The 14,982-nt window shown below is 46.5% G+C and overlaps 1 protein-coding gene across 1 annotated transcript in view; it reads right to left on the reverse strand.

Moving 5' to 3' along the window:
- Positions 1-14,982, reverse strand: part of LOC146183717 (bone morphogenetic protein 2-like) — a 343,803-nt gene that overhangs the window by 73,027 nt on the left and 255,794 nt on the right. Inside the window, exon 4 of the mRNA XM_084608750.1 lies at positions 6,127-6,286. Coding sequence (XP_084464876.1) covers positions 6,127-6,286 — 160 coding nt within the window. The remainder of the gene's footprint in view (positions 1-6,126; positions 6,287-14,982) is intronic.

Here is a 14,982-nt window from a genome sequence, read left to right on the forward strand (position 1 = left end):
TAGCGAAGCAGACATGGCTGATCCGCTCGATTGAAGCGCTTTACAAAAACAGCAGCGTGGTGAGCAGAGCAAAATACCCTCGCACGACGGCCGTCCAAACGTTGTCCGCGTCACCCGAAGATTGTCTCCGATGTGGAAAAACTTGACGGCGGCTGCCACGCGAAAGCTTCGTCTGGAAAATATGAGCAAGTCGGCGACGGAATTTCGCGAAGGCCGGTGCGCACCAGAACGGCTCTCATTTCTCTAATTGCCATTGTCTTGGCGTAGGGCTAGAGACAGTATATCACCCCTGTCCGGCGCAAATTGTGCGGCCCATTTCGTGTATCGCATTGAAAAAAAAAAAAAAAAAAGAAGAAGAAGAAGCACCAGATGCCGCAGTCTACGTTTTAACGAGGAAAACTTTTTAGCGCTAAGAAGTAATTTTTAGTTTGTGTCGACGACGTAGGTGCAATATTTTCACATGTTTTGCCACTCCTATTTAATGTTCAGTTTTCTCCCCTTAGCGTTGCTTTCATCTCCACGACTTGCTCGAAGAGCTGAAAATGGGTCAGCAGAAGCTTCATAGATATTTTTTTTATCCTACTTCGTTCCGAAGTGTCTTTTCGTGCAGCCTCGCAGATTTTTAATAATATCGCGCGAGCGGCGATTTCTCCGTAGAGCAGCGCTGAAGCGAATCAGAGCGTTAAATCGGGAGCGGCACGAACATGCGCACTGGCCATGCTGCTGAAAAGGACGCAGCATGTTTGGCTGCTCTGCTTCGGGCGAATCAATCTCGCGAAGCAAGTGCCGTCGCCATTTTCTTTTGCATACCATCCGCTGCATGTTCATGGATTCAGATTCGTACAGACGCTTAACTCACGCGGCAAGTACGTCAGTAGGCTCCGACTGCGATTGCGGACAGCGTTTCAAGAGCGTCTGCTTCAACTGCTGTCAAGTAATCAATCACTTGCTGCCAATCTGCACCACCTCCTCGGTGGCTTTCCCTGAACATTCAAACAACGCCGTTCCCACCTCGAGTTGTTGCTCAATGAGCTCTCGCCGCACCACCTGATCTGCTAGCCTTACGGCTTAGATCGACAGCACCAGACAGACGGATGTCTTGAGCTCAGGCGTCTTCTCAGGACGAATTTTCCTTAAACTGCTACATTTCTGTAAAAGTAATACAACTTAGCTTTGTATCTATGTGACTGGCTTTGGATGGACGCTAATCCGCAGTCACACCCTTAAATCTAAATTACTCCGGCGATAGCGCCATTTCCCGTATAGTTAGTTTGTCGTGGGCATATATTGAAAGTTTCACACCTCAGGCTGTCTGTCGCAAATGCGTCCACTATTCGCTGTTACCTGTTACGCAGTAGATGAAAAGAATTAGTCGCAGCTGCATGGGGTTCCGATTCATAACAGCCGAAGAATTAGCAAGATCGCTTCGCAATCACCAGAGAAGGCTCCGAGATGACGCTCAGTTCAGCAGCAATAATAGCGTACATCTCCTTGCCTTGCCAGTGCTTTCTCCTCTACTTCGCCGGGCAGTCGACACTTGCGCGAAATTGTTAAAACTACACAAAGATGTATCATCTTTGCCAAAAGTAACTAGGCTGTATTCTTTGCTTCTCACTTGTATTATTTCCAGAGGATTAGAACGTATTTCCAGAGGATTAGAACTCTTTAAGAAGTGAGTACAGGTGCTGGCCTTTAGTTTTCACAGATTTAAAGCTTCATATTTAGTCTGAATTTACTACCATACGGCCGAGAAATACGGCCGAGGTACAGGGTTAGCAAGCACTATACGAACAAGTGTGTTCAGTTGTCCTGACATAAGCACTAGACGGACGGACGGGGCGAAAGTATGCAAAATAGGCGGAGCCATCAACTCGCACATATTCGCGTGTACATCGAGCAGGAGAGAGAAAGTAAACAAGACCAAACTTTTGGCGTTTCCGACGAATGTTTCCGCGCACAGTTAGTTTATAAAGGACACTACACGAAAGGTCGCCAAAACACCATGTACAGCTGGGAATAAACCTATTGTAGCAAGTGTCACTGGCATCATCAGCTTGTAAGCGGGACAACTCAGAGCTTGCCCCTGTGCCTATAATGCAGCCAGTCGGTTAGTTTGAAAGCATTCTCCGTCGTGCTACGGATAGCAGTATGAGTGAAAGGGGGCCCTACGACCAAAGCGATGGCTGATTCGAAGCCGCCATTGTCCTTTTCTCTCTCCTGGAAATGGTGCGGGTGAGAAGGAGACGATGAGGGTCATTTAAGGAACGCTGAGGCCAACTCCATACAATTTCTGCCGTTAGTAAAAATCGATTTTGTGCCTCTCTCTGTCCATACATATCGTGACGCTCGCCTTGCCGAAAGCGACGTACTTACTGCCGAGAAAATTACGTTTAAAAATTTTCCTCCTTCTCGATTCCAAATTGTGTCGCCTGCTTCTAAACGTGCTGTGCGATAATTGCCTTGCCTGTGGATGGCGGTGCTGTCCAAAACTCCTAAAAAATAAAGCGTTGCAAAAATCTGGCGCTTGTCGCAGAACCTGAATTTTTCGCTCATTCCTACCCGATAATTATTTACCTGAATATTGCATATATATAGCGCAGTGGCCGATGGAAGCAACTCAACTCTAATTGTGTCTCCAGTATTCATTTAAACAACTGCTTCTTAATTCGGCATCGCTAAACTGTGCCGAATGATCCTTGTGAACACGTTTACCCAGTGCTGAAAAAAAAAAAAAAGACATTCTAGATGTGCAAGGCGCGCCACATGGAGAAAAACTCCGCCATGTGGCACCGGGAAGGCACTTACCGAACCTAAATGTGATGATATTAACGGCCGAGGAGACAGCGGAAGTCTGCCTAGCATTACCCTTTGTTCATCAATAGCAAAAGAGTGCTGCAAAAGCCCCCGTCCCCGAGACAACAGTCATTTCTTTTCAAGAGGAATCGCTCAGAGAAGAAGCGGCTGGCTGAAAAAATTGGTACAAGAGGAAAGCTGGAACGCGTTCATTAAGCTATATTGAAATGATTCTAACTATACGCGCTCCGACAAAGAAAGGAAATCACAACCAGAACCTCGGATGTGGCGTTTTAATCTTTTTGTAAATCTTAAAATAGAAAAGTACAATAAAGTCAGGAAATAGAAATACTGAAATGCCATATTACAATGATGTAGGGAAAAAACGACCCTCAAGAATAGCTTTTTAGCGCGGCAAGAAAGGTCCAGTAGCAGCTTTAGATTGTATTCAGCGCCAGGTACTAGCTGAAGTACATTTTGGTGCATCTCTGTGTGCTCTAGGCGCTCTCACAGCCAGGAATTATTAGCAATGTTCGGCTTTTCAGTATGTTTCTTTACTAAGGTGTTATTGTGTTTACGATGCAGTCCATCCTTTCACAAAGCTTTATTAAAGCTGGGTGTACGGATTTAGACAGGTCGAGTCCAACAGGTATAGTCCAGGCTATGTTATATTGATATAGGTAGTTAGGCAGACCCTACACGTGCGCTCATAATCTAGGACTACAGATAGATTATAGCGACAGTTGCACTGGTTTCTTTGCAAGTATGAGCACATGCTGAATGAAAGTGAAATTGCTCTGGCGTCGCGCATATTTCGAACCAGGCATTTCCTTAAGAAATAAAATTATATGAGTGTTCAAAAATCTAGCTGGTACTTGTCAGTTTAAAAAAAAAATTTGATTAAGGGGGTGCCTCAGAAATCTGAGAGGGAGTGTGGGAAAGGGATATACGACCCTTATGGGTTGTAGGAGAAATTACTTCGTGGAACGCTTCATAAACACGCATCAGAAGGACGACCCATGTAGCAGCATCAGCGGCATTTGAAATATTGTGAACCAGGGTGGCAATCTTTAACTTTAAAATATAAATTATAGCACTTCTTCCTCGACACGCAACTCAGCCCAAAGCCACGGATCGGTTGTCAGCCGCAGCGACCACATTTAGATGAAGGTAAAGTGCAAAGGTGCGATGTGCGATGTCACTGAGCACTAAGACCAACCAGATAACTGAATTGATATGGAGCTGATGGAATTACTATGAATTGATATGTAGGGCGGCGTACCTCATAGCTCATGTGTTACTTCAGGACCATTAGGGGTACTGTACGGGGCTGCCGAAGATATAAGAAAAGCAGGGGTGACGCTGCTAGATACTAATTCATTTTTTTTTTGTCTAGCACATGTAGTACCATATATATGAGCGCATGAAAATGGTCTCTGCGTTTTTGCTCTGAACTCATACACAGGCTGGAGAGAGAAAAACATAACGTTACATACCGGTACGGAGCTTCATCCGTTGCCAGAAACTTGGTTAAGCTCACTTTTTTTTTTTTTTTTTGCTATTGGCCTCCCGTAACAGCCAGACAGAAAAAGAGGGAGTGGAAAGGAAGATGCGCCGCGGTCCCTTGCAGGGCCGACCGAGCACTCCGCCTTCTTGTTGCGGTGCGGAGAACCAATGATAGCACCCACAGCAGCTCCCCAGATAATATGTGGGAACTCGGGTGAACGGCCGGTAGCGCGGGTCGGCGGGAAAGCGGGATTTTTTTTAAGATTCCTAGCAAATTATCAGCTCGCTTTTGAGGATGTGTATGCGGCATGCACGCTCAGTAGGATTTCCGCTACATAATGTGCACATTTGAGTGCCACTTTCTGAACTCCTCTTTTCAAAGACCCTTTAAATACCCAATCTTCATACCATACCATACCATACCATACCATACCATACCATACCATACCATACCATACCATACCATACCATACCATACCATACCATACCATACACCATACCACACACCAGACCATACCATACCATACCATATCATACCATACACCATACCATACCATACCATACCATACCATACCATACCATACCATACCATACCATACCATACCATACCATACCATACCATCTTCCGCGAATCTACTTAGTTCACGATCTCAGGATCAAAAACGGCAATGTAGCTTCACCGCAGTAAGGGCTTTATTGTGGCGAAGCTAACCCTAAAGGTGGGAAAGGCGTAGTTGCGCAGGAGCAACTCATATTTGCTGCAGTGCCTGCTTTGAAACGAGGTGCGGGTACTCTCGTGCTTACACAAGAAACTTGAAAAATTTACGGCGCTACCTGTGCAGTCGAATCTCTTTCAATTAAGTACGTAGGTTACAACAAAATCAAGAATGCGCACTCAAAAAGTTGACTCTGATTACTCATGAGCATTTAGGTACTATGGCAATAGACCCCTTTCATAAATGTTAAGTCGGCTTCACGTCTATGCGGTATCCCCACTAATGGCGGAACAGCAATGTATTGAAACATTATATCATGGCCATAATTCATATGATTTATGCATCAGAACATATTCGCATAATTGCCCTATTACCACTACATGCATCTGTGTAGAAGCAACATATGCGATTTCAGGTCTATATCACCATTTTTCTGGCGGCCAGTGACGCCATGTTTGGAGAAAGAAGCAGCGTGGGAAAGCCTACTGAACAATTTTTGCAAGAAGTCCATATCGTTGTCTACTTTCCGAGTAGCTTTTATCCAATTATCATTCGCCAATGAGAGACTAAATGACCACATTATCACCTGTACAGCAGCAAACTAATCAGCAGTTGTAGGAGGCGTGGTCTCACGCACGAAATTAATTGTTCGCCTCAACCCATCGAAAGCCACTGCAATTACCCCACAAATAGTATCTGAGCTAAGGAGCTAATAGTCTTTACGCTTCGGAGAAAATTTCTCCTCGTAGCAAACTCAAGACGCTTTGTCAAACAACTTTCGTGCCACAAAAAAAGCAATATTTTCCGTCGATTTCTACGAGTCTATCAGTTTTGCATGCATTCGCCGATATTGCTTTCATTTAAAAGGCAACCATCGCTACAAACGGCACCGTGCTTACAGATACGAACAAATCAGTAGTGGTACTAACGACACTAACCAGCCTATAACTCAATCACGGTGCCGCAGAAAAATTTGCCCCACACTTCTTGCGGCGGTAAAGCAAAAGCCACCTGACACAACACAACGCCATTAGCAATAAGTCTTCTGCACACCATGTCGAGCACCTCAGAGCGACAGGCTGCTTACAAAGAAGAAAAGTAAGAAGCGCACCCAGGTTCGAGGCAGGGTCCTTGATCCAGTCGACGGCGGCTGCTTTTACGTAGAAGACCTCCCAGCCTACGGAGGTGTACGTCATGCGCCTCACGTCCAAGAGTCGATGGCCTTCCTCGCGCAGCGGGGAAACGCCGGGCATCGCTTGGTACACACGGACCTGCGAAGAGGACACACGTTCAGCGTTAGAGGCGCAACAGCCAGCATCACTCTGAGGGAAGATGGAAGAGATAGAAACTGGGGCAGACCCGCTATTGAAGCTCGCAGAGCAATAAACTTTTGCGTCTACTTGCTTTTCATCGGCTACTCGGTTGATGGCCGTACATGCGTGGCAAGTCCGGAAGCAAATAACGGTCATCTTTGGCGCAGGGATATTCGACGCTGTTAGAGTCATATCCCCCGATTCGTTCCCGTACAGGCAGAAGCAGCGTATTAAAAGCAAACGACAAGTTTTTACTCTTCTCTCTTCACTTCTGTTGAAGAGTTCTCATATATCTTTTGTATTGACCATGAGGGAAAATGTTTGTAACAAGACAAGAACGGCGTTCCTCACTCGTGCTTGCAGAATCAATATTGGGTGCTTGGATGCTCATAATGCTTTTGCTCGTATATGTCGGCATCACTTGTACACCGCATGGTGCAAGGTGTTTGGCCTTTGTTTCAAGCATGCTACCGCATTTTGCTTCAGAGCAGGAGCGACGGATCATATTTTGGGGTGGTTTTCCTGTTTTGGTCGAGATGGAGGCTAGCGTCAGGCACTCATTTTAGCCAGCAGCTTCACGAACATTCCGTATTTTCCGAGCTGAGCAACGGTACTAGGACCGCCTTCTGGGTCAGCACATGACTAATGTACGCTTTGTGCACTTTGGAAGTACTGACTCGAAGCGCTGCTGGTATTGCGAAATGCGCAATTGGTTCCCACCTATAGGACACAGCAAAACCATCATGTAGCCTGAATACTTATAGTTGCGCTTCACAATTTCATTCAAGGATGTTTTTATCAATCTGTTCGTCACAGCCACGCATAAAAAATATCGTCGCTTGTTCCCGATGGCAGCAAGATGGCATGGTGGTTCCTTTTAGCGTTCACAATCAGGAATGAGGAACGGCAATGATATTGCTATTAAGAAACCGCGATGCATTGGAAATCCGCTATGTTCCGCCGACCGATGACGAATTACAGTTCTATGGCAAAGTAAACTCTTCGTGGACTGAACATCGCAGCGCACGTTATCTTGTTGGGCGTTTCGCAACCACGATGTCATTGAACCACGTGTCTCGTAAATGTTTGAACGGTCCTCTCGGTGCGCTTTCGAAAGACGTCTCCTTTCCGCTTAAATTTCAGTGCAATCCTCGGCGAATCCAACTTGCTGTATTTCACATAACTTATTGGAGACAGAGAGAAAGAGAGAGAAAAGCAAATTTGTATAAGAGCTCGTCAATTCGCTCGGTGCGAGCAGGCAAGTTGCGTGGTGCAATGCCAAGCCTTCCACGTGGCGATTTTATCCGCGTTTCACCGTTCGCGAGCGTTGAGGTTAAATTGGTTTGGTTTGTTTTGTAGGGTTTAACGTCCCAAAGCAACTAAGGCAATGAGAAACGCCGTTGAGGTTAAATTGAAGGAAACGATTTGATGTTATGCAAGGCTTTTTTAGGACCGCAGCCAGAGATATGAAAGTGCACTCGAGCGAAATATACCTTATTCATACCCTTCGACGGCCTTTCTTTTTCGGTAAAAAAGGAAAAAAGAGAAAAGCAGTCTTGAAAATCGTGTTGCGGCAAGTGAATAGCGCGTTGAAATGGCGGTTTTTACTAGGAGAAATGAAAAGCGCTTGCATATGCCTCACGAATTCTACTCATTCCGCTACAACTGAAGCTGCTTTCGTCTCCTCCACATGGACATGAATCAGTGCACGCTTAAGCGCTCCAGTGATTGAAGTTTAAAGCGGACCAGAGTCTGCGTAGCCTAATAAAATCAGTCGAGTAGTTTGACAGTTGTTCAGTTTCGTTTACTTCGTGATTATTCCTGGCATACAAGCGCATTTTCCTGGCAACCACTATTACTTATTCTTAATGATGCCTCAAGCTCATGGAAATTATGCGTTTTAGATTGTGAGAAACAGCCACTGAAAGGCAATGATGGGCTTGACCGCAAACAAATTTATTTATTCCATTTACCATCCGGTTTGTGAAAGTTATTTGTTCTTAGGTGCGTTGAAAAAACTTCAGCCGAGTCCAACGTCCATGAACACCATCAGCCATTCGCTTCTCGTTATCAATAACACATTTCTCGAGAAAAAAAAAAGTTATTAATCGCCAGCTGTCATTCGAAGGCTCGCACATCTCGTCTAGTGTACGTCAGGTCGAAAAATTGTTTTGATTTGAAGAAAAAAAAAGCGCGTGTACAATAACTATTTGATGGGTATATGCATTGGATAACCCTCTTTGTGAAAGTGTCATTGCAAGACCGCAGAGTACGCTCGCTGCTATCAGCTGGTTTTCTATTAGGAGCCCTAAGTTCGCCTTATAAGCAGTCCGCCGCGGGTGCATTCGCTTGGCTGCCCGCGTTTCGTCACCTCTGTGCAAATAAATTTTGGTGTACAGGCAGGAGCAACATGAAAGGGAACACGGGGGCGCGTGGCGACGCGAGCTGATTGTGCGCGAATGGGTGTTCTAAACCTGAAGGCACGCCCTGTCTCACTTTCGCGCCATTGCTTTTGACCCTGGTACGACAGCTGTGTAAAACAACGTGCTCGTTCAGTGCGTATTCCGCTTCAAAAAATCTGAGTCTCTCTTCTTAATATTCTCACCACTCTAAAAATTGCACGCGTGCATCGCCGTGCTTGTGACGGGGCATGCATCGAGTTTTTCGAGCAACCATAAGTTACCGATGCGGCTCCATTGCCACGAGTTCGCGTGTTCCCTTTCATGTTGCGTCTACCTGTACTTTGGAGAGAATGCCCTCAAGCACGCGGTAACTAATGGGCCGAGCAGTAACGAAGTTTGTATTCTAAGGATTTAGGCGAGGCGAATATGGCCTCTTCACTATAGCATATAAATGTGCGAGCAAAATGAAATAAATGCACAGATTATTTCCGGCGGAGCAACGCACAGAATACCCAAACTAGAGAAGATAAGTACTCATATTCCGCATTCATGCGCCCTACAGTGGCTCTTATTGCATCGGTAATCTGACCTCAGAATATCCCGAATATTTAGCGTCCAAATAAAGAGAAGGCCGAAGGCCTGGGGATCCTACAGAGCCTCTCCGGCATAATTGCGGGCGCTCGGGAGCCGAAGCGTAGCCAGCAAGCGCCGCGCCGACGTGGTCTACGCATCGATCTACGTCCACGGCGCGCAGCATTAGCATTAGCATAAGAGGAAGCCGCGGAGATGGGGTCACGACCAACAGCAGCAGCCACTCTGACCACCCCCGCCCTTCATTTTGTCCGTGGCCGCAAGGGAGCGCTGTGTTCGGTCACTGCCACGCCGTGTCCCTAAAGGCTTGGCCTGATTAATGGTCTCCCAGTCGAGTATCGGATGCCGCGCAGGCCGTTTCAAGCGCAGGCCTGAAAGCGCCTCTGTCTCCCTTCCGGCCTGTCCTCCTCGTTGCCTGCGCGTCGTTTTTAATCCGCTTTAAGGCAAGCTGCAGCCACTGCATCAGAGGATCGCGCTCGGGGATGAAAGGGTGCATGCAGCCCTGAGCGCATGGGCTGGAACCCGGTGGAGAGGGCAAATACTCCTCGCTCACTGCGGTTACGTTAGACTGTTTGAATTTTATTCATAGCAACAAACGTGTCCGCGTGCGGAAGAGTAGCGTGAAAACAGCGCAGGGGATGAAGGCGAGCGTTTCGGTTGCTGCGGTGAATGCAAAGTGAGAACCGGAGGGGGGGGGGCTGGAAGAACGTGTAAAGCTAAGTGGCTCGCGTGTTGGAGTCCTGCGAATCGCGAAGCCTCATACGTTCGTATATGCCGCTAGGAATAAACCGAATAGTCGTCATCAGGAGGTCCTTTACATGTTTTTCTGCGTAAAAGATTTGTAAGAACAGCGTTACAATGCAGAGACAGTTTCGTTGACTGGCGCTGCTTGCTCATCTCCGGGATACGAGAACTGAAGGCGTCAAATCATTTCCAATGGCGCAGAATCGTGTTCGTCCCACGAAAGCAAGCAGCATCATCGGTTTCACAGAGCTTCAGGTTAACTGCCGCTGTCAGGAACACCTCAACAGGGCACTGCATGTTTTTTCGAGGACACAGCTATGGACATGCTCAAAAAAAGAAAAAAGAAAAAGAGAACCAGGTGCAGAGAGGAGATACTGCGTATGAGAACACAACCGATTCTACGCAGTCGGGCTCGAAATAAATGCTACAAGGACGCCTAAGCTTCGTCTTAAGAGTAGATGCGACAGCGTGTGAACTGATTGCCTCGCTTCTAATGCCGGTACCTCGGCATCCCGCCTTTGCTTCGACCATCTAGCGCCCACATACAGAGCACTCTTTTCTGCCTGGTGGGTATCCGTCTTGGTCGGCGAGAGTCCCATCCAAGTCACCTTGGTCGCCGAGCATCACAATTACGAGAAGACGCATCCTCAAACGAAGTCCCCACGCTAATAGAGGTATATGATACAATTCCAGACGAAGCTGCCGCGCTAGTACCCGCAATAGGTTCCTTCACACGTGTTCAAATTCAGCGACATACACGCGAGACTATTCGTCTACGTCCCGCTGGTTTCGTTCACTATTGACCAATCGCATCTAAATCTAATCAATAATTCAATCAAGCACACTATCAACCACCCCAATCAATCAGCCAACGCTACATATATCGTATACACCTCATACAAGGTGTCCATCGTTTCTCCACACGCTTTTGGACTCGTCCTTGCGGAGGCGCCATCGGTGTTAGCAAATACGTGTCGGTATTGAGTTCCGTTGACTACCTCATGTCTGCCGCCAGAGCCACCCAGCTAGTGCGCCGGTAGCTTTTTCGCTTGGCCTTGAACGCTACCTCTCGAACTGTGGTACGGTGACAGCTTTTCAGGGCAACGAACCCAGTACGCTTCACGTAAAGCTGCTCACCCTTAGTGCCGGACCAAATGAATTCCAATATCAGATACCAGTGATCACGTGCATCAGCAACGGTATGAGGTTCTGTTTCAGATTATGAGGTTACGTCAGGTGTAAAGCGCTCAAGTGATAACTGAGCGAGCGATATAGCGGCCGCATTGCTACCTATGCTATATTTTTTAATGTCAGATACGCGATAATATTATTGGCAATGAACATTGCAGGGACACTTAATCTCCTTCTTAAGCGCATGACGCAATAGCGGCCTGTCGCCTCAGGGGTACTTCCGCATTGAGAAATCGAAGTAGACGCACAGTTCGCTTTATGAAAACCGCTCTGAATTGACAGCGACATATCAGACTTCGATGAAATTCCGGTGACAACCACATGCAGGCGTCACAGGAATTTTTACGGGAAGTTCGTAGCACCTCTCTCTCAATCTAATGCACGACGACGACTTTTCGACCTAGCAAGCTGCATACGGTATCGTATACGTCAATGTTAGAAGTTAATGTTAGAAAGTACTCGACGCGGCACCGCCTCATAATACTCGACCTGCTCTTTCAAAAGGATACAATGTCTCCATTGTGCACCAAGTGGCCAGGAAAAAAAAAACATAATTTCAGATTGTTTTTAAAATCCCACAGCCTATAAATTTTCGGCGCTGTACATGCGGACTTAAGGCGGTGTTCTGTCATGGCGACCAGATGACGTCATTATCATCACACAGGCAGGCCGCGACTTTGTATTGCCCATTTATTTTTGTCCTCTCTGTACTCTGCTGCGTGGGCGCGTATGTACATATATATGCACTGTTCCCGTCTCAAAGAGAGAGAGAGAGATCGGGAAAGCAAAAAAAAAAAAAAGAGAGAGAGAAAGCTTAAAAGCGCGTCCTGGTACGTGCCATGAATTGACAAGAGCTGCTCCACTGGCAGGCAGCGAGCAGCAATGGGTTCAGTAATAAATAAAAGAAATCACAAAATATTTTAACTTCCAATAACAGTACAGGCCGCATCCACTAGGGGTGACGCTTCGTTGCAGGCAGGTAGTTAACGCGCGCCACAGATAAAAAAGCAACACAAATTACTGACAAGGAAGCGATGTTTTATGTACGAAATGAACGAGCAGGCAATCAGCGGTGGCACAGCGGTCGATTTCGTTGGCGCGAGGTTTCTTCATTCGAGCCACGCTGCAGCAGCATGCGAACTCGGCAGTCGCAGCTACGCCTCTGCGTTTACCGACGGAGACTCATATTGGCTGTGCCAGTGCTTGCACCACGCCCAAATGATACGTGCGCCCGCCGATTGACGACACGACTTAGACGTGTTTACATGGTGGATTTTCTGCTGCACCACAAAAGCCAGGAAATTACCCAAAGTCAAATTTCTGTGAGTTATCTTTTCACAGGGTTCTGCCCAAACTGGAGCATCGGACCGGAACACCAACATGTACTGTGGTGAATGGGCCCGATTTGCCCTGGCCAACGCTGCTGCTGTATAATTCTCAGCCAGCGTCCGCGCATCATCATGGTCCAACGCACTGCAAAGCCCAGCTCGCTCCGTCTCGATCAGCCCAGCCCCCTTCCCCAAACCCTTTCTCCTCCTCCCTCATATCCGAGCAAGAAAGAGCCTCACACGGCGCTCGCCCAAATAAAGTTGCCCTGTGAGCGGCAAAAGATAAAACGCCGCAACTTGGCATTCTTCTTGAGTGCTGTCTTACTTCGGATATGTCCACTTTTCCCCTTCTCCGCTCAGCCTTATTTCCTAGCGCCAATATATATATATATATATATATATATATATATATATATATATATATATATATACCTCTCTCACTTTCTTCTAGGGGAGCGATGATAGAGTGTTCGTACGCGTGTAACGCGCCTCCCGCGCACAGCGCCTCATTTATCAGGCTGCATGGGCTTCGCTCCGCCCCGCTGCCTTGTGCCGCGTCGGACACTGCAGAGAAGCCTTTGGAAGGCTCGTGTACCATAGCAGCGACAAAGCCGGCCTTGTACTTGTACTTTTAGCATCGCATCACAAGCATGCACTGTGCAGTGTAAAGGGCACTCAAATCAGTGGTAATGAAAGGGGTTATATATTCGAGTTTCAACGAAGCCCCGTCAAAAGCGGTTTCGTTCGACGACCATATGAACCAGTGTTGAAATCACAAGGGTTAGTCCCTCGCTGCGTCGAAGGACCAACCAGTACTGAGATAATGTTGCATTCAAGAAGACTTCTCATTCCGGAGCATATTTGATTATATATTGGGTACAGAGGTAATTTGCAAATATGTTAGAGGTTTTGGCAATGTTATAAATAAATGAAGTGTATTTTTCCCGGCAATGTGTTCTTAGATGATTCTTGATAAACTAATGTTGTTATAATGGGAGTTAATTGAGGATAAGGAGACATAAGTTGCATGGCGAACAATACACAACAACAAAAAAGGCGATTTTACCTCACTTCTTACATCGCGCTCCCCTGTATCAGCGTACACGTGTTTGCGTATACCACCAGTATATTTTAGAGCTGTCTGTGGAAGGTTGCGCTTTTCGAAAGGTGCAGTTGAATAAGTGATATGAGATAGGCTGTGCCCGTCCCTTAACCGCACGTTGGTGACTTTTGTCTGTCGCCTTATGCCACATCCTAACCGCAACGTTTTTCTCGACGGATCAAACAAAGTGGGAAGAATTGTTCCAGTCATGCTGAGCCAACCAATTCTGCGGGTAGCATAACTCAGGTATCAGGTACAAATGTTTAGTCATTCTAATCATTCAAACGCTTGTTTCCTCCACTTCCATTGTGAAGGGCATGACCGGATTGATCAGCAATTTCGTTTTTCAATCTTTGTTAGCCCAAAATCTGTGATAGCGGTCGAGAAAGCACGCAGTTAGATCGCCAAGGCGATAGGACGTCAGGACAAGCTCGGTGTCAAAGTGGTGATAATAGCTGTTAAATACTAGCAAACAAGTCACCGTAACTGAATAGAAACCTTTCTAATTAATATCTTGTATTTTTCTTGTCAACCTGCAATAAGTTCTGGAATCTAATCAAATTCATAAACTTCTGTCCACCTCCTACGGAAGTGGCACTAAGGGCGACGAACTGCAATCCCGAGACGGCGAGCCGCTGTACTATTAGTTTACACCTTCTACTTGCCGCATTGTGGCCTATCCCAAACATGATATGAGGGCCCCAACCTTTGACTGCTATTCCAAAGCTTGCAAACGTAAAATATTTGAGAAATCCGATACTCACCTAGTGCTGATTTCACTAGATATCAACTGAAAGCTTCAAAGTCAGCGACATGCATCACGATTGGTCGCTATATACTCAACGGCCAGATTAACGCGAAAGGAACGGATGGTACAAGTCCACGCGTTCTCGGCTCAGTGTTTGCGAGTTTTACAAGTACTTAAATCTTAATTGTATCGCGGACGTCGGGGAAAGCTGCGGAAACTTATATAACAGATCTAAAGCGACACTACAGATAAACGAAAAAAGAAAAAAGATAACAGAGAGTCGAGGGTATCAGCGAACAAATATGAGTCACTGCTTCACTGGCTGAAATAAATGAAAGCAACGGGATGAAAAGGTAACCGAGTGCCTCTAAGGTAACCAAGTCGATTCCAACAGAAGTCCAGCATAGCAGGCGAGCCTGAGAGTCTAGCTGGTAGGTAAGATTAAGCATTTTACGAGGAGTAAGTAGCTGCGATTGGCGCAGAAGAGGGGCCTCACTCTGGATAAAACTGGAGCTGATTGTGAGTGCGATGAAAAAACTTTGATTATT

Source organism: Amblyomma maculatum, chromosome 7, assembly GCF_055883805.1.
Source record: "Amblyomma maculatum isolate TAMU_Amacu chromosome 7, ASM5588380v1, whole genome shotgun sequence".
Lineage (NCBI taxonomy): Eukaryota > Metazoa > Arthropoda > Arachnida > Ixodida > Ixodidae > Amblyomma > Amblyomma maculatum.